General features: G+C 39.2%; 2 protein-coding genes across 2 annotated transcripts; both read right to left on the bottom strand.

Moving 5' to 3' along the window:
• Positions 1–6,569: 6,569 nt before the first annotated feature.
• Positions 6,570–7,349, bottom strand: LOC109423566 (probable protein BRICK1-B). Its single transcript, XM_029871713.2, has 3 exons — positions 7,249–7,349; positions 7,018–7,158; positions 6,570–6,940 (listed from the first exon to the last, which is right to left on the bottom strand). The coding sequence occupies exons 2-3, from the start codon at positions 7,133–7,135 to the stop codon at positions 6,831–6,833; spliced, it is 228 nt and encodes a 75-aa protein (XP_029727573.1). The 5' UTR covers positions 7,136–7,158; positions 7,249–7,349; the 3' UTR covers positions 6,570–6,830.
• Positions 7,350–18,774: 11,425 nt separating this feature from the next.
• Positions 18,775–20,393, bottom strand: LOC109423541 (protein YIPF1). The gene is made up of 5 exons (XM_019698528.4): positions 20,141–20,393; positions 19,891–20,084; positions 19,347–19,538; positions 19,196–19,291; positions 18,775–19,136 (listed from the first exon to the last, which is right to left on the bottom strand). The coding sequence occupies exons 1-5, from the start codon at positions 20,277–20,279 to the stop codon at positions 18,864–18,866; spliced, it is 894 nt and encodes a 297-aa protein (XP_019554073.2). The 5' UTR covers positions 20,280–20,393; the 3' UTR covers positions 18,775–18,863.
• Between the last annotated feature and the right edge of the window lie 1,695 nt (positions 20,394–22,088).

The following is a 22,088-nucleotide window of genomic DNA, read 5'->3' as shown; positions in this document are numbered from 1 at the left end:
TGTGTTTTGACGTGTGAGGGTGGGAGAATGGCACGGGGAAGGACGGTGCGCAAAATGTGTAAAATGACGACATCCGATGCGGAAGACTCCTAGTGGTGTTGGTGAAAGTTCTGGTTCGTGATTGCCGTCTCCAAAAATATATAATAAAATGAAGACTGAAAATTGTATGTGAGTGGTTCCTGCTCCTCTGACCGGAAGACACCCTTGGATTCATTGAAGAGATTTCGGAAAACAATTACGTGTGTGCAGCCAGCCTGTAGGCAGTGTTCGCGATTGTTCATAAGACAGACTGGTCATCGACCGTTTTGCTAGCTGCATATACTTGGTGAGATCTTTCTTTATTAACAATTTCATACATTTAAGGAAGGAAAATTATGTGTCCTAACAAAACCTACTATAACCATAATAATCCAGACAAAATACTCAATTATACTGAATTCCATAGCATTCCCAAACCAAAATCCCAATGCTTTCTATTTACGAGGGTGTCGGTGAGTCGCTGGCCCCTCGGTAAATGGATATCATCCCTTTCCTACTATCCCTTCCCATGCTCATAACGAAGAATTTACAACGCTATATGCAGGTTAATTGAGGTAGGCCAAATTGTGTTTATTTTCGTTTCAGAGAGCGAGCAATGGCGCTTAAGCCTAGGCTTGTTAGCCAGGACACATGGTTCAAATGCCTGTGCCCCATCCCTGAAGCAAAAAGGCCCATGGAGTGACAAAATTTCTTAGCTATGTCACTCCCAACGTTTGTGATTAAATACACTAAAACACTTACACTTACACCAACACATCTACTCAAATACAATTACACAATCTGAATCTTACCTCATCACTCGCTTATAGTGAATCCCCAATCAACCCATTCCATATATCCAACTCCTTGACGCTTATGGGGGTGTCGGTGAGTCGCTGACCTCTTGTAAAGTAGGTGTCATATCATCACATCCTTTCCTATCCTCGTAACGGAGAAGATGGGCGTGGCCGGCAATGGAAGTTCTCATGTCTTTTTTACTTCAACCTCTGATTGGATAGCTATTCTTTCCCAAATAGCATTCCATAAGCAATTAGAATAGGAGTATTAAAGTTTTAACGTGACAACTTTCAGTATGCAATCTACGAATTACTCCGTTACCACGCAACGCAACGCCACGCAATATTTTTCTGTTTGATTTGGGCACCTAAGGCCCAAATCTTACGTACAGCGACTTGTTTTAAAGTAGGCGATGGCCGCCCACCGAAAGTCCTTTGAATTCTTCAACTATCTGCTCAGTTCCGTGACGTCATCATATGTGACTTGATTCACGTCATGTTAAGCTGTAGATTTTGTTTACAGCCCAGTGGTTTTCTAATCTCTGAAATATGTTAATGTAGGGTCTTGCACCATTTGGGCAGGTCTACCTATTTTGGGCACTTGCCGCTATAACTAAGTCAATTTCAAAGGGATTGATTTGAATTTTTGTATAGAATTAGGCACCTACAGTATCTAACTCTGTACATAAACTCAAATCAATCGGTTTAAAATTGACTTAGTTATAGTGGCAAGTGCCCAAAATAGGTACACCTGCCCAAATGGTACAAGACCCTATCTGTATCCTCGGCTGCCATGACGCATATTTAAAACGAATATGAATTCTTGTAACAATGGTTACACATGCCTACTCTTCAACCTCGCTCTGGAATATATAATGTGACTACACAGGCTTAACAACCGGGGTACGGTATTCACGAAATCCGGCGAATGTGTGTGCTTTGCGGATGATGTGAATGCGGATAGGATGTCGTTACAGGATTGTGTTGTTTTGAAGTAGTTCAATCGAATTCCTGCATCGTTCAAGGGTCTTCGTTGCAGTCTTTTAAACATTCGACACTTTTCACTACCTTCATTTCATTGCCGCAGTCGGGTGTCAGCTTGCTTTGTTACATTCGTGCGCTACCGTTACCTCTTACCAAAGATGGTTACCTTCTTACCATCTTTGCTCTTACACACAGCACGAGCGGTGGAACGAAGTTCAATAAAAAAAAAGACACTACACCGTCTTCGGCCAGAGGCCGCACAGACTGAACATAACTAACATTAGACAACACAACGGTCAACACATGAAACACCCAGTGGCCCAGTGGAGAATTCTCCGTTTTGACGAAAAGTTTTCCCCGACTGGAGCGGGAATCGAACCCACACTCCGAGGCTTACGAGACACCTAAACGACTGACGCCGCAAACCGCTCGGCCACGAAGCCAACAAAGGCGGCCATATATCGTCGAAAAGGTTCAAATGAATGTGATCTCTAACAAGACTGGTTTAAATACAGCAATATAAACCTGCATCTTTATGAAAGCATAGCTTCTTCATTTGCTGCATCGTTGTTGAATGCATTTCGGATGGGTCGAATATTTTATTGTTCACGGATGTTGTCGAATTTGAAACAGACGCTAACGGTATGTTAACGGTGTTAGTAATCCCGCATATGTAACAGTCCTTATAGAACCCTGACCCACCAGCCATATTATGGGTTAGTCTGTCAGAATCTCGAGAGAAATGTGGGTTCTTAAAGTTGTTTGTGTCGTTCTACCTAATTGTCTCTCTTCTTGCGAATAAAGGGCTCTCTTACAGCCGTCCACTCTTTTGTCTACGCTTGGCTGATAATGTTCTTTACCCATTTTTGTCATTGGGGCCAGGGACTTTCTTGGTGAGATATCTTCAATTAGATATACCAACAAAAGCAACGTTATCACCGTTGTCTTAAATTAGTTAAATTGTCTGGATCCATTGATGTATACTTGAGGGTGAGAATAGTACTGTCTGAATCAGTTAAAATTACGATTGGCTTTTGTGAACGATGCAAAGCCACGACGAAAAGGGCCGCGGTTTCTACAAGAAGACGGATTACATGTCTGGTAGTCTGTAATGAATGATGAGGTCTTGTCCATTAACGCCGACTCATACTTATCCACGCGATTTTGAGCCATTAGTGTATCGTTGTGTGTGGCTATGGTACTTTTCAATCAGAACTTGTGTGGCAGTCGATCTCAGAGCTACACAAGCTACATTATTATCACCTGCTTTGAGCTGTTTTTTGAATGAGAGGTCCTGTTTTGGAGGACGGGATCGCCAACATCTCGTTTCGGTACAGTGTAGATCGCAACAACTGAAGAGAAGATTTCGTTTGCTTGAGATCTCAAGAGTCTATTCGCCACATAGGGGAGAAATACCCTTGCTTCACTCTTTTGTGTTGCCTCCTGGAAACTAACGGCTAGAAGATAGTGAGAACTGTTGTGAGAAATAGCAGAAGTTAATATAATATTATTGTTCTTCTATGTTCAATACGAATTTTTGCCCATCATGGACTCTTTTACAACACCAATGATGGCCGCTCAAATAAATAGGTACAATTTCTAACAATTTTGATGCAAAGTTTTACTTGTGCGTTATGGACATCTTTGTGAATTTCTCTTTTTTAGGTTTTCATTATTAGTTGTATTATCTCTAGAGTAAAAAAACACTAAAATTCCTGAAAATATTTTCATTAAAAATAACCATGCATTAATGTATAGCCTGGTAGGCTATTGGAATCATAGCTGACAAAATTATAATCAAGATTTAATTTTCTTTAATCGTTGACTACGTTGTTATGCGCCCAAAACTCTCCGTCATCAACAATATACGATACCGGCGACCGCCACGGTACAACCTAGAGCGACTGAAGCAATCGGATGTCGGCTCAGCATACGCGCAGAATCTCGAGGCCGCGTTGCCAGACGAGGGCGAGCTCGATGAGGCCCCTCTAGAGTACTGCTGGAGTACAGTGAAAGCAGCCATCAACGATGCAGCCGAGAGCACCATCGGGTACGTGGAAAGGAATCGACGGAACGAATGGTTCGACAAAGAGTGCAGAACGGTTTTGGAGGAGAAGAATGCAGCGAGGGCGGTAATGCTGCAGCAAGGGACTCGACAGAACGTGGAACGTTATAAACAGAAGCGGAAACAGCAGACCCGCCTCTTTCGGGAGAAAAAGCGCCGCCTGGAAGAAGCGGAGTGTGAAGAAATGGAACTGCTGTGCCGTTCCCAAGAAACACGGAAGTTCTATCAGAAGCTCAACGCATCCCGCAACGGCTTCGTGCCGCGAGCCGAAATATGCAGGGATAAAGACGGAGGCCTGTTGACGGACGGACGTGAGGTGATCGAAAGGTGGAAGCAGCACTTCGATCAGCATCTGAACGGCATGGAGAACGTAGGCACGGGAGCCCACGGCAACGGAGGAAACGACGACGCCAGTGCAGCGGAGGACGGAAATGAACCAACTCCCACGCTGAGGGAAGTTAAGGATGCCATTCATCAGCTCAAAACCAACAAAGCAGCTGGTAAGGATGGTATCGCAGCCGAACTCATCAAGATGGGCCCAGAAAAGTTGGCCACCTGTCTGCATCGGCTGATAGTCAGGATCTGGGAAACCGAACAGCTACCGGAGGAGTGGAAGGAAGGGGTAGTCTGCCCCATTCACAAGAAAGGCGACCATTTGGAATGTGAGAACTTCAGGGCGATCACTATTTTGAATGCTGCCTATAAAGTGCTATCCCAGATCATCTTTCGTCGACTGTCACATAAAACAAATGAGTTCGTGGGAAGTTATCAAGCCGGCTTCATCGACGGCCGGTCGACAACGGACCAGATCTTTACCGTACGGCAAATCCTCCAGAAATGCCGTGAATACCAGGTCCCAACGCATCACCTGTTCATCGACTTCAAAGCGGCATACGACTGTATCGACCGCGCAGAGCTATGGAGAATCATGGACGAAAACGGTTTTCCTGGGAAGCTGACTAGACTGATTAAAGCAACGATGGACGGTGTGCAAAACTGCGTAAGGGTTTCGGGTGAACTATCTAGTTCATTCGAATCTCGCCGGGGACTGCGACAAGATGATGGCCTCTCATGCCTACTCTTCAACATCGCTCTGGAAGGTGTGATGCGACGAGCCGGGCTTAACAGCCGGGGAACGATTTTCACAAAATCCGGACAATTTGTGTGCTTTGCGGACGACATGGACATTATTGCAAGAACATTTGGAACGGTGGCAGAGCTGTACACCCGCCTGAAACGCGAAGCAGCAAAGGTAGGACTGGTGGTGAATTTCTCAGAAACAAAGTACATGCTGGTAGGCGGAACCTAACACGGCAGGATCCGTCTGGGTAGTACTGGTACGATAGACGGGAATACTTTCGAGGTGGTGGAGGAATTCGTCTACCTCGGATCCTTACTGACGGCTGACAACAACGTGAGCCGTGAAATTCGGAGGCGCATCATTAGCGGCTCCAGAAGAAACTGCGGTCGAAAAAGATTCACCCACGCACCAAATGCACCATGTACAAAACGCTGATAAGACCGGTGATCCTCTACGGGCACGAGACATGGACCATGCTCGAGGAGGACCTGCAAGCACTCGGAGTTTTCGAGCGACGCGTGCTAAGAACGATCTTCGGCGGTGTGCAGGAGAACGGTGTGTGGCGGAGAAGAATGAACCACGAGCTCGCTGCACTTTACGGCGAACCCAGCATCCAGAAGGTGGCCAAAGCCGGAAGGATACGGTGGGCAGGGCATGTTGCAAGAATGCCGGACAACAACCCTGCAAAGCTGGTGTTTGCAACTGATCCGGTTGGCACAAGAAGGCGTGGAGCGCAGAGAGCACGATGGGCGGACCAGGTGGAGCGTGACTTGGCGAGCATCGGGCGCGACCGAGGATGGAGAGCGGCAGCCACGAACCGTGTATTGTGGTGTACTATTGTTGATTATGTCTTGTCTTAAATGTGATGTTGAACAAATAAATGTATGTATGTATGTTGTTATGATAAACTGACTCATTCTGGGAGATGCTAACATTTATCATTAGGCTGTTATAAGAATTTCCGGCAGAAGTTCGTATGTTTAGTGAGCAGTTCGAATCCGAGATTTTTAGCTTTAGGCTAGTTCATCTCAGGACCCACGCTTTACCTCCCTTCCGATGGATTTTCAATCTCTCTAGATATGATAGTGTAACGCATTATCAACAACAACTTTTAGGCTGCTCATTTCACAATTTCTTGAAACTACGTTACCGTCTTGCATTATTCAAAATTGTTAATACTGAAAAACCCTCGTATCTATTTGACAAACTAAGACTTTTTCAGGGAACGCGCAATCGAAATTTCATATTGTATCATCATAATACCTCTCACTATGGGGTAACTCTCTTTGTACGAGGCATTGTTAATTGGAATTTACTTTCTTCTAAAATCTAAAATCTCTTAGAAATTACAAATCCTTTCGTAGAGAGGTCACGACATGGTTGGCGACACGGAACTAGTATAATTATTAACACGAGTAAAGGTTAGTTTAGTTAATGTATCGAAGTTTTATGTATTCAAAGTTAATCTATGCTTTTTCCATGTTTTATGCATAAAATGAGTTTTGTTGATATTGATTGTCTTTTCTTGACAGCTGTGATCTTCTGCTCAATCACTCTTCGACTCGTCCAGCCTGGTCCGTGCCTAGTAATATAAAAAAACTTGACGAAAAATAAGCCTTCGATGTATGATTCGTATTTCATTTTATTCGAATGATAGTTAAATAAATTTACATTTGTCACTAATGCAGCATACTGTCTAAATTTATATAAAGGAGTATCTTACGCGCTAGAAATCCGTTTGGCCGTATCTGCCAAATGTTCGCCACCTTCTTCACACTTCCATTGAATGCATAGCTTTACCATCCCGCTGAAAGCAACACACATCTCAGTTCGCCGGAAAAAAGCCCACATCCCTTTCCCTCATTCCCCGCGGAACACAATCCAACTATTGCAACGTTTCCCCCTTGGTCACGCAAGCCTCGAGGTAGTCGATTCGCCGTTCCAACGTGGTCAGTTTCTCATTCAGCACCGCCAGCCGCGACCGACAACTCATATCTGCAGTAAACAATTACGATAAATAATGAAATTCTTTGCTAAAGATGGGATGTGCTAATTGTTGACATGCTACTCACCGAACGAATTGAGGAAGTCTGTGATTCGTTTGATGCTGGCCGTGATGACTTCGATGTACTCGCGATTGGCCCAGTCCTGGTGGATTTGTTTCTGAATCGCTTCGCGATGGGCGTCCATTGTGCTGCTGAGCTGTTGGTGAACTGAATCGAAATAAGGGAATGGGAACGGTTACGATATTGTTACAACAATTAATTGTTCAATCAAGTGGACACTTCGCAAAATGCTATTACTTTTTTGCTTTCGATAGGGAAAGATGCTTGGAAATGTCAAAACAGATGATTTGTTGACGTTTTGCTTTGTACACACCCAATGAGAGTATATTACAGGTGGGGAAGAAGAAGAGATGGCTATGTATTAGTAAGGGAAGAAGAAGAGATGGCTATTGTAGTATTATGGAGAGAATAGATAAATAAAATAATAAATTACACTATGTAGTATTATATAGTAAACGAGTAAATCATCTAAAATTTAGAATTATCAAAATTGAATGAAGAACTTTTATGATTATTATTGTACATAAAAAAACCAACTGTATATTTTCTTCCGTGCAACCAAAACATCGCACGAGAAGTATTCCCTCGTTTCAGTCACGCGCTTGCCGAGTGGCAAACGAAAACGAAGACGCATGAATGGATCGGAGCTTCGGAGCTGCCAGACAGATGAATGCAGAATGCGTCTGCTGAATCGGCGTGGCGGTAAATGGAACGAAGCGTACAAAAGAGGAAGAGAGAAGGCATGTTTTGAGCATGGAATTGCGGTTGGACGTGCCGGTGTGCAACAGCGCAACTTCAGTTTTACAACGAGTTTTGACGCGGACGGATGTGTGTAGGATGTGTGTGAGTGAAAACAAAAAAAATAATAAAATGTTTGATCGTTTGGAAATTTAAAAAAAAATGTTTTAATATGGAAAGAATACGACATGGCGCAGCCGGTAGTAGTGATTAAATAATTGGTGACTTAATTTGATGTATGAAAAAGTGAGTGATAATTGAAAGTCGAAGTGAAAGTGTTGGTGAAAATATGGACTGTTTGGTGAAGACATCGTTGAGGTGAGTGATTTTGAATGGGAAAGGTAATGATTTCAATCTCTCTGGGAACTTGGAAGGAGGTGCTTACGGTGCCGGTATTGATTGTTCTATGAGTTTTAATACCAAATTTGAATGAAATTTCCGAGGTTTATCGAATAAAAGCTTCAGTTGAAGCAATGATGAAAGAATTTTTATTGCTCACGAGACAATCGCACGATTTCGTCAGCTCACAAAAAAAAGTAATTAAAGCAGAGCAGGTAAGAATTGATTACAAGTTACAATCGCGGTATGGAATAAAAAAGCTTGGTTTGTGGAGCACTTTTTTATCGAACATATTTTCAAAATTCGGTTCTGTCCGTACTGATGTTTAGTCAAGTTTCATGTAAAGATCGATATTTCGTGGGCTTCGTGGCCGTGCGGTTAGAGGCGTCAGTCATCTAGGCGTATCCTAAGCCTCGGAGTGAGGGTTCGATTTCCGCTCCAGTCGGTGAAAACTTTTCGTCAAACGAAAAATTCACCACTGGGCCACTGGGTGTTCTTGTGTGTTGTCCGTTGTCTAATGTAAGTGTAATGTTCAGTCTGTGCAGCCTCTGGCTGAAGACGGTGTGAATTGTCTTTTTATTTTGGATCGAACAAGCCTGTGAAAAGAGAATGAGAGATTGTTTTCATCATGCAATGCAAAGGTTATGCCAGTGATCATATAAGGCATTTTATGAGACGTTTCAAATCAGCTGTTTTTTGAATGTTTACCAGTTTTGAAGCCCATCCGGTGGGCCCATTTATTTACATTTTCACTAGCATAACATGTGATACAGGCCCATTCCATAAACGAGGTTCATTTATCTGCAAAAATGCGTCAATCCGCCCACTATAATTATTATCCGTCGACCGTGGAGATGTATTTTTCATCTGCTTGTGACATCATGCAGCTCGGGGGATTGATACATGCCGCATTAGAAACCAAAACATCTCTGCCTGCTAAAATCTGATAGGCGCTCACCACATGTTATGCTACTTTTCGCGAAAACAAAAACATCAAATGTAAACAATAACAATGAGCGGCCCACCGGTAGAACGTCTCGTAAAATAGCTTATTAAAGCAATAACAATGTTTAGGAATTTTTGTCGGGTTTGTGATATTTTTGGGGGATTAGACAGACAATGCAGATGAGCGAAATCTTGCAAAATGGTACAGAAATACAGAAAGGAATAATAGAAGCGTCATATAAATTATGCTATAGTACTTTTCTGAAAAAAAAAGAGAAAGTCATAATTCCTAGGCCTGATGTCATAGGTGGACCAACGGTTATTTTTTTGTAATTCCCATGCGAGAGGTCATGGATGGAAAGTCATAATTCCTATGTCTGATGTCATAGGTGGACCAACGGTTAAATTTTTTGTAATCCCCATGCGAGAGGTCATGGATGGAAAAGTCATAATTCCTATGTCTGATGTCATAGGTGGACCAACGGTTAATTTTTTGTAATTCCCATGCGAGAGGTCATGGATGCAAAGCCATAATTCCTATGCCTGATGGCATAGGTGGACCAACGGTTAATTTTGTGTGATTTCCATGTGAGGGGTCCTGGATGGAAAGTCATATTAGAAATGTATGATAAAGGAAGTCAGGAATTGTTTGAATATTTTGGTTTGGATTTTGTAGTAAAGAATATGTGAAGAGAAATGAAAAATGAATTGTTTGGAAATCATCTGATTTTAGTGCTGGATTGGATATATTGAGTCTGGAAAACTCAATCCATGATGGTGTTTGAGATTAGAGTTTGAATTTTTTGAAAAATGAAGTCAAAGAAATTGTTTGAATATTTTGGTTTAGATTTTGCAATAAAGAATTTGTGAAGAAAAATGACAAATTAATCGTTTGGAAATCATCTGATTTTAGTACTGGATTGGACATATTGAGTCTGGAAAACTCAATCCATGATGGTGTTTGAGATCAGAGTTAGAAATTTTTGGATAATGAAGTTAAAGGAATTGTTTGGATTTTGCGATAAAGAGTTTGTGAAGAGAAATGACAAATTAATTGTTTGGAAATTATCTGATTTTAGTACTGGATTGGACATATTGAGCCTGGGAAACTCAATCCATGCTAGTGTTTTAGGATCAGAGTTGAAATTTTTGGAAAAGGGCGTTAGAGTAATTGTTTGAATATTTTGGTTTGGATTTTAAATGGGGAACTTGTTAAGAGAAATGACAAATGAAATCATCTAGTTTTAGTACTGAATTGGTCATATTGAGTCTGGAAAACTCAATCCATGATGGTGTTTTGAAATCAGAGTTTGAAATTTATGATAATGGAAGTTAAAGATATTGTTTGAATATTTTGGTTTGGATCTTGGTTTGGATTTTGCAGCAAGGAATTTGTGAAGAGAAATGACAAGTGAATTGTTTGGAAGTCATCTGTTTTTAGTACTGGATTGGGAACATTAAGGAACTCAATCTATGAAGTTGTTTTGAGGTCAGATTTGGAAGATTTTTGGTTAATGAGGTCGAATGATTTGATTTTGGTCTTCAAATAAAGAGTTTGTGAAGAGGAATGGCGAAAAAAAATAACATGCATGGAACTTAAATTATATTAAAAAAAGGTATACACCTCGAAGTAAGTGTGGTAAATTGTTATAATTTCAACAATTTTCTAGTGAACGGTAATTTAAATAATAAATATCACATAAACACATTTTTAATAGATAACAGAGGAATCCAGCCAGTGTAGAATTATCTCTAGTTAAAATACACAAGTATAAAAATAAAAAAAAAAGAATCCAGACGTTTAACAAATAGCATGGTATAAAAATTGTTAACATCCACAACTTCAATGGGTTTTCTAATACCGTATTACCCCGCTTATACGACAACTATTGGTGTCGAATTACCGGGGTAAACTTTTAATTCGACAAACTAATCACCCTACATCACCTTGTTCAATGAAATTTGGCAACTCTATTTTTGTTTTGTTTTGAATTTTGGGTTTGTTGTTGAACACAATTTCAACAGATATTGTGGTGGCGCGAACGAAAAGCACCATCTCAGAACTTCCGGAAGTAGCGGCTGCAAGAGGAGCTGCTGCAGGTGCGAGTATAAGCGCAATATCGGATTATATTGCATTTACAGTGTACATCGCTGTGACATTTGAACACTTTTTAATTCGACAAGTGTCGAATAAGCGGGGTACGAATTAAAAAGTGTCGTATTAAAGAGTGTCGAATTAGCGGGGTAAGACGGTAGAGTCACATTTAATTTTACCGTAATCCGGGGTAACATTGATCAGAATTTTCGATCTTTCTTGAATAATTCTCTTGTTAAAGGTAATGTTACATGTTTTATATTTTTAAAACAAGTACTGGCCCTCTGATTATGTGTTAAACTACTCGAAAAAGTATTGCAAAATTTATAAACATGTTTAAATAGACTTTTTAATCTAATTTTTGATTTTGTTGATTTGGGGTAACATTGATCATGTCAGTGATCAATGTTCGTTTGTATTGAAAATACCCTTACTTACTAAATTCGGGGTCGCTGATCTCGAATATGTTGTCCAAATTCTTACAAATTATGTACTTTTTGAGTTATTTTAAGATTAAATTCCTCCAAACCGCGAATAACGCCTAAAGGTAGGCAATTGCTTAAAGATTTGATAGCTTACTTTAAGTAAATTGTATATTTTACTGAAAAAGAGCATTTTCATAAAAGTTTCGTTCATTAAATCCAACTCTAGGATATCATATTGAAATAATACAGTGATTTCGAACCTCATATTGTATCTAGTATTCATACCATGCATGAATGTTTGATCATGTATCTCATTGCGTTACGCAACACAGTTATGGAAAAATCGATTTATTTCATTGTTTGTGAAATTCAATTTTCAAGAATTACATGTCATTTAATAGCTAAATAACAGCAGATTACGATATACCATTCGATAGCAGAAACTGGTTCAATGTAAAATGCTTGTTTTAACATTTCATGAGGTCGGTCAAGCCTATCAATGTTACCCCGCTGATCAATGATACCCCGTTTTACGGTACTAAGTTTGATGGTAGTTTTTTCTTTTATATTCTGTATCCAGTTTGAAAGACATATGCTTTTAAATTTACTCAATATCAATACACTTTTATATTAGTTGGCTGGCTTATGTTTGTTTAATGAAAAATATTAAAATAAATCAAAAGTAAATGTTTTTTATGGTTGTGGAGTTTGAAGTTCTGATGATTTAAAATGGTTGAGTATCAGAAAAATGAAGTTTATGAATGGATAGTATTTTTCAGATTTCTAGAACATAATTCGTAGATAAAGCTACGGGATTTGAAGAAAACGAAGTTTTATTATTTTACAGTTATTCTAAGGTTTAGATGCAGCAAGAAATGTATACGTTGAAACATATGATTATCGCAATGTAGCACAGCATAATGTTCCTGAAGTTTTTCGTTTCCTTTTCAATGGTGTTGAGTCAAGAGCTCAAATGTTATTAAAAATCTATGTGTAGTAATTATGTTTAAGAAAATCTATAGATTTTAACTATATTTCAATTAAATTTAGCAATAGTTAAAAAAAATCGTGAAAAAAAAATATTTAGAGCATCATTTTGTTATTAACGATGTTTTGGTCATAGTCATGGTCATAGTATCGCATTATTTTTAATTTTCTTTTGCTTTCATGTAATAATTTCCATTAAATTCTCATTCAATTAAAGTTAGAAATTAATTATTTGAACATGCTAATTAAAGTAAAAATAAAAAAAATAAAATAAAAATCATTTCACACGTTTAGAGTAGAGAGGAGAGCGAATGTAGTATTATGGAGAGAATAGATAAATAAAATAATAAATTACACTATGTAGTATTATATAGTAAACGAGTAAATCATCTAAAATTTAGAATTATCAAAATTGAATGAAGAACTTTTATGATTATTATTGTACATAAAAAAACCAACTGTATATTTTCTTCCGTGCAACCAAAACATCGCACGAGAAGTATTCCCTCGTTTCAGTCACGCGCTTGCCGAGTGGCAAACGAAAACGAAGACGCATGAATGGATCGGAGCTTCGGAGCTGCCAGACAGATGAATGCAGAATGCGTCTGCTGAATCGGCGTGGCGGTAAATGGAACGAAGCGTACAAAAGAGGAAGAGAGAAGGCATGTTTTGAGCATGGAATTGCGGTTGGACGTGCCGGTGTGCAACAGCGCAACTTCAGTTTTACAACGAGTTTTGACGCGGACGGATGTGTGTAGGATGTGTGTGAGTGAAAACAAAAAAAATAATAAAATGTTTGATCGTTTGGAAATTTAAAAAAAAATGTTTTAATATGGAAAGAATACGACAGCTATGTATTAGTAAGCAAAGAAAAATGTAAACACAAATAGTGACGTCACTATTTGACACGCGTTCTTATGGGAGCTCGCTTTGCTTGTAGTAGTGACATGTTTTGCACCAGACACGGATCTCATGCACACGAAGTATCTTCTTCCCCACCTCTATTAGACTCTCATTGGTACACACCCCTGCGTTGTAGAAAGCTGAGACGATGACACCAATACATGGATAATGCGGTGAGCAGATGTAAAATTGTGAAGAAAGGTGTCGTTGCTCCAAGCGAAGCCCAAGAATTTACCCAAAAATATGTTCGGGGAAGAGATCAATCTTTTTAAAAATTAAAATTTTAATTTAAATTGAAAAAAAAACAGTAAATAGGGGAAATTGTGTATTTTCGGCAGTTTTGTTCTCTTCGTCATGAGAAGTTTTTTTTTTAAACCTGTTGAACTCAGAGTTGGCCTCAACAAGCTGTTATATGCCCAAGTTTCAGGCAATTTAGCTCATAAAACCCCACATGACGAAGAGAACAAACCTGCCGATAATACCCTTAGTCGCTCTATTAGAAAATTGAGCAATTAGAGACTCGTTCTAAAAAAAAAAATGATTTGAAAGTGAAGGAATCAATTCTAGGAGCAGAGATCCAATTTTAACTAAACGCGGTTATTATCAATGCAATTTTGGCCAATTTTTAATTCCTAATAATATAAAACTGCTTATTATGATAAAAACTACAACTAATTTCGACAAAAAATGATACAATATAAGGTGAAAATATGACAAAGCCAAGCAGCGGACTGCGCTGAAAATGAATAGGGTGACTAAAGGTACTATCGGCAGGTTTGTCATAGGGGGTTTTGTGGACTAAAATGCCTGAAATTTGGGCATACAACTCAGCTTGTTTGAGAAGGATTTGAGGCCAACTCTGAGTTCAACAGGTTTTTAAAAACCTCCCGTGACGAAGAGAACAATACTGCCAAAAATACATAATTTCCCCTAAATAAATAAATAATAAGGGAAACATCTTGAAATCCCGCTTCAAACAACAGTGCATTTTTGTATACGAAGAGATTTGAGCGCTCGAAATCGTGAGTACGTGCCAAAGTTGGCCATTGTAGCAGCCATTTTGGGATTCAGACAAGTCTGTCATTCTGAGATGAACCTGCCTCGTTTCAGCCTCATTATTAAAGACATAAAAAAAAGTCTGCCCTTAAGTCATTATAGTTCATTAATACTGTACTGCCGGAGGACGCATAATTGTCCCATGTGCAACAATTCCATTGATTTTTCTCATAAAATGTGATGTTTATGCGTCCATTTGCTAGAATGTGAATAAATGATTGTTCTTTTTCGTCCATCTAAAAATGTACTTTTATCACAGAGAACAGACATCCAAGTCCAGTTCCAAAACTGTGTAAGCAATTCATCGGTCATTTGAAATGACAACGCAAGTGGCGCTGGTTCCTGCTCCCACCCGGCTTGGTACCTGGGTGGAATGCGAGCACACCAACTTAGCCAGTGCAGTACAGTCCACTGCCAACCCGTACAATCGCAAAATCTTAATTTTGCCGAAAGTCACATGGGACAGATATGCTTCCACCGGCAGTGCACCAAGAAGCTTACTTCAGAATTTATTTCAAAACTATTTTTTTAGATTCGTTTTGCACTTGACCGTATTGAATAAACACAAACAAACTTTAGATAACATGCAGCTTGGTCAATCTGCTGATCATATGTTTTATTGCTTTTTTTGCACCGTATTCGACCCCCTGCAGAAATTTTTTGTCACACCACAATATGTTCCCACCAGTTTCAGCATACATTGGTTCGTTTCGCTGCTAAGAATTTTAAGCGTCGGTTACACTTTTTGGGTGGTGCATGGAATAATCGGTTTGTTTACTTGCTACTTTCTTTGGTGTTTGACGTGTGAACAAATATTTTAGACGATTGAACATTTGCACGGTAATCTATAAAGCAAAGCAAGATGCAATAATAGAGTGACATATTAACACACCAACACTAGCGCGGGTTTTCCTCACACAAAAATGCACGCCAATTAAAAATCTAAACAAATTACATACCTATGCAAATATTACCCAGACGAATTGGGTAAAACGTGTAAATAATTATGAAACTAACGTCCGGGTAAGAGTGCAAATGCTTTCCTCGCAGTTTCACAACTACATCTAAAAAAAAGACGCGCATACATTTGGACGTGATTACCATTATAATAAAAAGAGCTTAGGTTTTGGCACAGTTCGGAGTTGCAGGTATTCATAAGGCCCAAAGAAATGTATTTATGCAATGCAGTATCATAATTTCATAATTCATAATTTCAATTCCGTGTAAGTGCATTCCAAAAATTTCAACGATCAAAGCTTATGAAATTACCTTCTCAAAAATATATTTTTTTTTTTTATTTTCCACGAGTTCGGACATAGTTTTTTCAGCTTTCCTTTATGAATTTTCTCAACGGTGAAAAATTTTGTGGAAAACTTTTTCCATTTCATATTTTTTTTTGATTCCTGAGAAAATTTGCTTTCATTTTTATTTTAAAAAAACTTTGTTTCTACGATGCTTCGTTCTAAAGTTATGTTTTTTCAAAGTAAGTAGTGTCAGGGGAAAACAAAAAAATTCCACCTGAGTTTTCCGGGAAAATAGGCGACCCTGAAATTTCCTCAATTTTTTTTTTGTTTATATATCCATGAACCCTGCCTGTGGAAAAAGTTTCATGTAAATCTGAGACCCTTCGGCCCAATTTGTACGATAATAAAAAATGCCCTTATGCAACTCATTTGAGTTGCACTATGAACATTATACAACTCAAATGAGTTGTATAATGAAAAAATCATTCCATAAAATGTTGTATGGAACTCTTTGCAATATTCGAATTTTTCGGCAAGCCTCGTTGAATAAATGCACGACTCGTGCTGAAAAAATCAACTTTTTGCAACTCGTTACATAAATAACTATTACAATGCATCCCCGTTGCTTTAACCGTTTCTAATCTGAAAGTTTATATATAACTAGCTGTCTCCGGCAAACTTTGTCTTGCCTACTGCATTTTTTTTTGTTCTCGTTCCAAATCAGAGTCCCCGTTCAAAATGCATGAAAAATCCATTTACATAAAATCTAAATTTTTCCATGTTTTTTTGCCTCACGAACCTTCCAAAGAACTAAAAAAAGATAACCCAAATCCGACGTTCCGTTCGAGAGTTATGCGCGGTCGAGTGCGCGGTTCCAGGTATGCCACTGCATTTTTATATACATAGATTTGTTTCCAATGTGCATACACAGGGTATTGTACCATTTGGGCAGGTGTACCTATTTTGGGCACTTGTCGCTATAACTAAGTTAATTTCAAACCGATTGATTTTAATTTTTGTACAGAGTTAGATACTGTACGTGCCTAACTCTGGACAAAATTTCAAATTAAGCGGTTTGAAATTGACTTAGTTATAGCGGCAAGTGCCCAAAACAGGTACACCTGCCCAAATGGTACAAGACCCTATTTATACTTACTGTGAAGCGGATCTGTGATGGTTAAAGGGTTAAAGCACTTGAAGCTCACCCAGGTGACTTGGGATCTAATCCCTTTTCAAGAGATTTCCAAGGGGCTTCAGTGGCTCCCATGAGTGTTTCAGGGGGTTTCAGAGGCGTTCTATGATGTTTCAAAGACGTTCCAAGGGGATCCCAAGCGGCTTCATTTCAGGGTGTTCCCGGGAGTTTTATGTGGCCGCAACATTCTTGAAACCCCATTGAATCTCATCTGAATCTTTTTGAACAGTGATGATGATGATGATGATTTTGTTGTACCATCTAATACAGCAAGGCATCTGCCTATAAGCACTGGAATAATCAAGATTATGCTGTTGTTAGTGATCAGTCATTCTCCTGTCTGAATCTTCTTGAACAGTGTAGCAAAAATTCACCTCTTTCATGTGAACATTACGTAACTAATCTTTTCCGTCATTTTTGCTTCTATACGCAGAGAAACAAATTGTAAACAAGCTTAAATTCTTGTTAAAATCAACCGAATTTTTAGTTTGTTTGCGACAAACGACAAAGTGATTCCTAGTTTAAACTGAATTGTTCTATTGTTTAATAATATAATTATTTTCATTTGGTAGTTTCAACATAAAATAATGGATTGTTATAAACGATTGCACATTTCTCACTTACAAAGCAATGTGTTTGTGACAGCAGCTCCTGAGAGCTGGAAATCTATTTTTAGACAATCGGCAAGCGGATGAAAAGGAAACCGAATGAAAAAAGACAAAAAGGCGAAACCGACCTGCTTTTTGTGTATCTTGGGTACCTGCGCGTTATCCATCACCGCTGACCGCACTTGAAAGTTGACGGGATGGATTTGCTATTCCTTCCTCGTTATAGCGATGTTGCGATAAGAATTTTAAAGATGGGTGAGTGCTTTCGGGCTATGTTTGTGGTCTCCATTTTGTAGAATCAAATGAGATTTCTACACTCTGGCAAATAAACCTAAGATTATCATAAGGTCTAACTTTTGAAATTGCCTTTAAACAATTCATAACGGCTAGAATGAATATCATAATGTCGGTTGGTGGCGCAAAATCGACTCACAGTTTGGCTTTTATACACATTTAGCAACACTAAATTCTCAAGCGTCTATAGCTGCGTGGGTTGGGCAAGAGCTCAGTGATTTCGACGTTCATGGATCGATTCCAGTCTGCATCATTTTGTGATTTTTCTGCCCTTTTCATAAGTTTATCTTATGTAATTAGGTCATAATAAGCATGTTCAATTTTCATAAGGTATTCTTATGGCATCCATACTTTACAGTTATGGCTAAATTTCATAAGGTATTTTGATAAATTTCGGTAGTTTACTTCGCTGAGTGTAACGTTCTAATTTTGGCTTCTAGAGAGGATAGGGGCTGTTCATAAACCACGTAGACCAAAATTTGGCAATCTCAGACCCCCCCTCCCCCCTCGTAGACTTTTGTCCATACAAAAATTTTGAAATTTATATGGAGCGTAGACTTTGGCCAGACACCCCCCTCCCCCCCAAAAAGTCTACGTGGTTTATGAACGGTCCCATAGGTTTGTTTTATGGTCTTCCAGTTGACAGGTCCGTGTCTGCCACTGGTTTCAACTGCCGGACAAAGGCGCAAACGCTGAACTGTCATTTTCATAGGAGAACTGTCAAAGACCCCCAAAATCAACTGACTTTAAACGTCTTTTGATTAGGCCTATTGCCATCTTGTACTGCTACTTGAGAGAGGATTGATTGATTGATTTGACTTTCAGCCCATAGAGAGAAAGATGATAAACGTATAATAGCCTTATAATACTTGGAATTTGACGTGTGTTTGGTTTTCATTTCTGTTATGATATAGGAAGGTATAAAACGCTTTTAAACTCGATTGATCGAATTTAGCTATTGATTAAGCATAGATTTATTCTATTTGTAAATGACTTAGAAACAAATTTAACCACACCTTTCACATTCTATTGGGTAGCATTCTTGTGGGCAACGACGGCAGCAACCGTAGCCTTCACCTGTTCCACCAGCTTGGCTGTTGCCACACTTTCATGCGTGTCCGCTGGACGGAAATAGGCCAGCATAAATCCGGTAGCCAGAATGAAATGAATCAACCCAATAATGGGCGTAATGAAGAGGGAATATTTGGACGTTTTGATCGCTGGCATCAGAATCCAAACCAAAGCGAAACCGGACAGGAATGTTCCAGTGGCAACCAGAAGCCATTGAAAGAGGGGAACCTGAAAGAATGATGTTGAATTAAAATGGTTGATATTCAAGGTGAAACGGTTGAACTTACCTGAATGGTCCACAGTACCGAAACAGGGATGTAGATGGCCATAGAGTACCCGTAAACGCAAATTAGGGACAAAAGTGACGGAGTGTAGGGTAATTGCTAAAAGATAAAATTAGTTTCTATCAAACCTACACAATGAGTAACCATTTATTACCTCTTCCAAATCCATCTCATCCGGTCGAATGCTCCACTTGAGCAGAGCCCACAGACCAAACGGCACCAGACAAGTGTACAGTATTATAACCGTTGCCGAGACTGAGACCAAGTGAAAATCATACCGCCATTGGTGGTTTCCAGCATTCTGCAAGTAGCTGGCCATGTTTCCCGAGATGGCAATCGAGAAAATCTAGAAATCAAATAAATAGATTCAGAAACATAGGTAAATTTATACTTTAATACTGAAACCAATGCAAACACACGAATTACCGTATGTACAAACCAGATATCTCAATGAATTGCTCACTGGGATCTCGGTAAGTGATTTTAAATTTAAAAATTCAATACATATTTTAGTTCACTAAAACATGAAAAATTAAGAATCATCCAAAAATGTAAACTGACGATCTTCAATTCGCAGTTGATAACTGAGATCCCAGAACTTGTTTTAAAAATATAAAATTGGAGAAAAGTTTCTCATTTTACGGTATCCGTAATTCATTCTATCAGATTGTCGATAAAATGTATATTCTATAATTTACCAAAGTGATGACGATCCACACGGGCCCGTACAGATCCGGATTGGTACCGATGTTGAGCTTCAGGTAATCCGTCGGTGCCCGCTTCGGAATGATTGACGTGGCTATTCGATCCACTACCATCATAGTATCGACATCGAAAAACTTCTGGTAGTACTCGAACGTAAAGAACGATGAGCTTTTGGGAGTATCAGTTTCTACAAGTAAAATTCATCATTCCAAAGATATCAAAAACCCCTATTCACCATCAAACCTTCTGATGTACTGTCGGTCTCACGGCTGGGGGACACCTTTTTCGGTGAATCGATATTTAGCTGGGCGCTGTTGGAGTTTCCCTCCTGTATCAGGGGAAACTCCTTGAAGGACAGCAGATCGTCCACACTCGGTTCCATTGCGATCGGTTTTCTGGAATGGAATCAACAATTTTCACGAATTTTTACAGACCTCTGACACGACACATCACAATCGAACTAGAGCGAAAAATCTACAAACGCTGTTTACACTTCGACGTTTGTTTTTGTTTTTACTTCGGATCACCCCTCGGTGTGACGTCTGTCACTTTATGAGTGAGCGCGCGCATGTAACTGCATTCAAATGTGCTGCTCAAACCCGTTGGGCTGTACGCCATGCTTGAAATAAACAGGAACCTTAATGCGTTGTTTTCACTTTTCTGGCGTAGGAGAACGCAAATAGGTGAATTCGGATGACCCCCAATTGTAGAGGCGCTAAGTGAGATAAGGTGAAAATCGTTTGTTTACATCAAAAATTCAATTTTTCGTTTTCAAAATTAACTCATATTTTGCCTTGGTGGTTGCTATTTTCCATTGGTATTGGCTTCTATTATCATCAATCTCGATGCCCACGGCGACAGACACCGGATTGACCAGCTAACAAAAAATCCGGAAGATTGCCCGCCGGAGGCATAGCAAGAGCTCCTCAAATTAATCACATAAGTTGTTCGTAAGTACCTACCGGATCTAAGCGCATCTGAAAGAGAATTAGATTTTCTTTTCAAAAAGCGCTCGTTTGTTTCTCTACGATGCGGAATTCGATATAAAAAAGTGAAAAAAGTGCAGTTTGCCTATGCTGCGCAATGGCAAATTTTGGTGGAGCCCCTCTTTTCATTGGTTTCTCATTCCTGCCACCAGATGCGGAGGGATCGTTAGCTTCCGTTGGAGTTGCCTATTAAGTTCGGCATGATGAATTTTGTTTACTAGAATCGAAAATTATATCTATGAAACGGGTAGAGGCATAAAAATAATTCGAAATCCATGTTTTCTTCTGGTGCGGTTAATAAGCACCTGCAAGTAATAAATTACTACTTATGCCAACATTTTACAGCTGCATATCTGATGGCAAAACCAAAAAAGAAGTTAAAAATAATCATTTGCAAATTTTTTTTCGAGTTTTATCCTCGGTTTGATTTTGTATGTGCAGTAACAAATTAATATGCACGACCGTATAAACATTTGCTTTTATTACATTCCTTACAGCAACAAAAAGAATTGAATTTGAATTCAATGAACATTAGTTTGTGCACTTGTGTAGAATACGTCCTTTTGATACGAAACGCTAGCCTCTCTTTGGCTTCCACTCACCACGCAACAAAAAGATGTTTTCGCATGGACAAAAATTGTTGCGTCAGTGAAGGATGGACCCGTTGTCTACGTACAGTAGCGACATCTACGATTTGCAAGTAGGTACGCGAAACTGAGCTCATCTGTCAAGTAGTGGGGGGGTTGGAAGGCACAGAATAATGCTAATTGACAAATTAAGAGATGCATTTATGGAAAAATGCGCGTTCTGGGGTGACTCGAACCCACGTCCCCGTACACGAAAAACAAAATCCTTTCCCAAAATCATGAATATGACTCATAACTTCCCGATATTTTTATGATTTCATGTTATAAATATACACCATGATTATAATTTATGATTGATTCCACCATAACGCTATACACCCGTTATTGTTTTGGCTTTCGACGACCAAAAATGGAGAATTTAATCATGAAGCTATGATTAAACAAGCTCAGATCATTAGAAGCATTCATGAAGCTAAGAATAATTTTCATAATCCTGAATGCAGAACATGATGCTTTACTATCAGATTCATAAAATTATGAAACCATGCATATATGCATGCATATGATGCATATGATATATCATACATGAAATCAAAAATTACTTTTATGATTCCATCG

This window comes from Aedes albopictus, chromosome 2 (genome assembly GCF_035046485.1).
Source record: "Aedes albopictus strain Foshan chromosome 2, AalbF5, whole genome shotgun sequence".
Classification (NCBI taxonomy): domain Eukaryota; kingdom Metazoa; phylum Arthropoda; class Insecta; order Diptera; family Culicidae; genus Aedes; species Aedes albopictus.
Note: the sequence above shows the minus strand (reverse complement) of the source record. Positions and strands in the feature narration are given on the sequence as shown.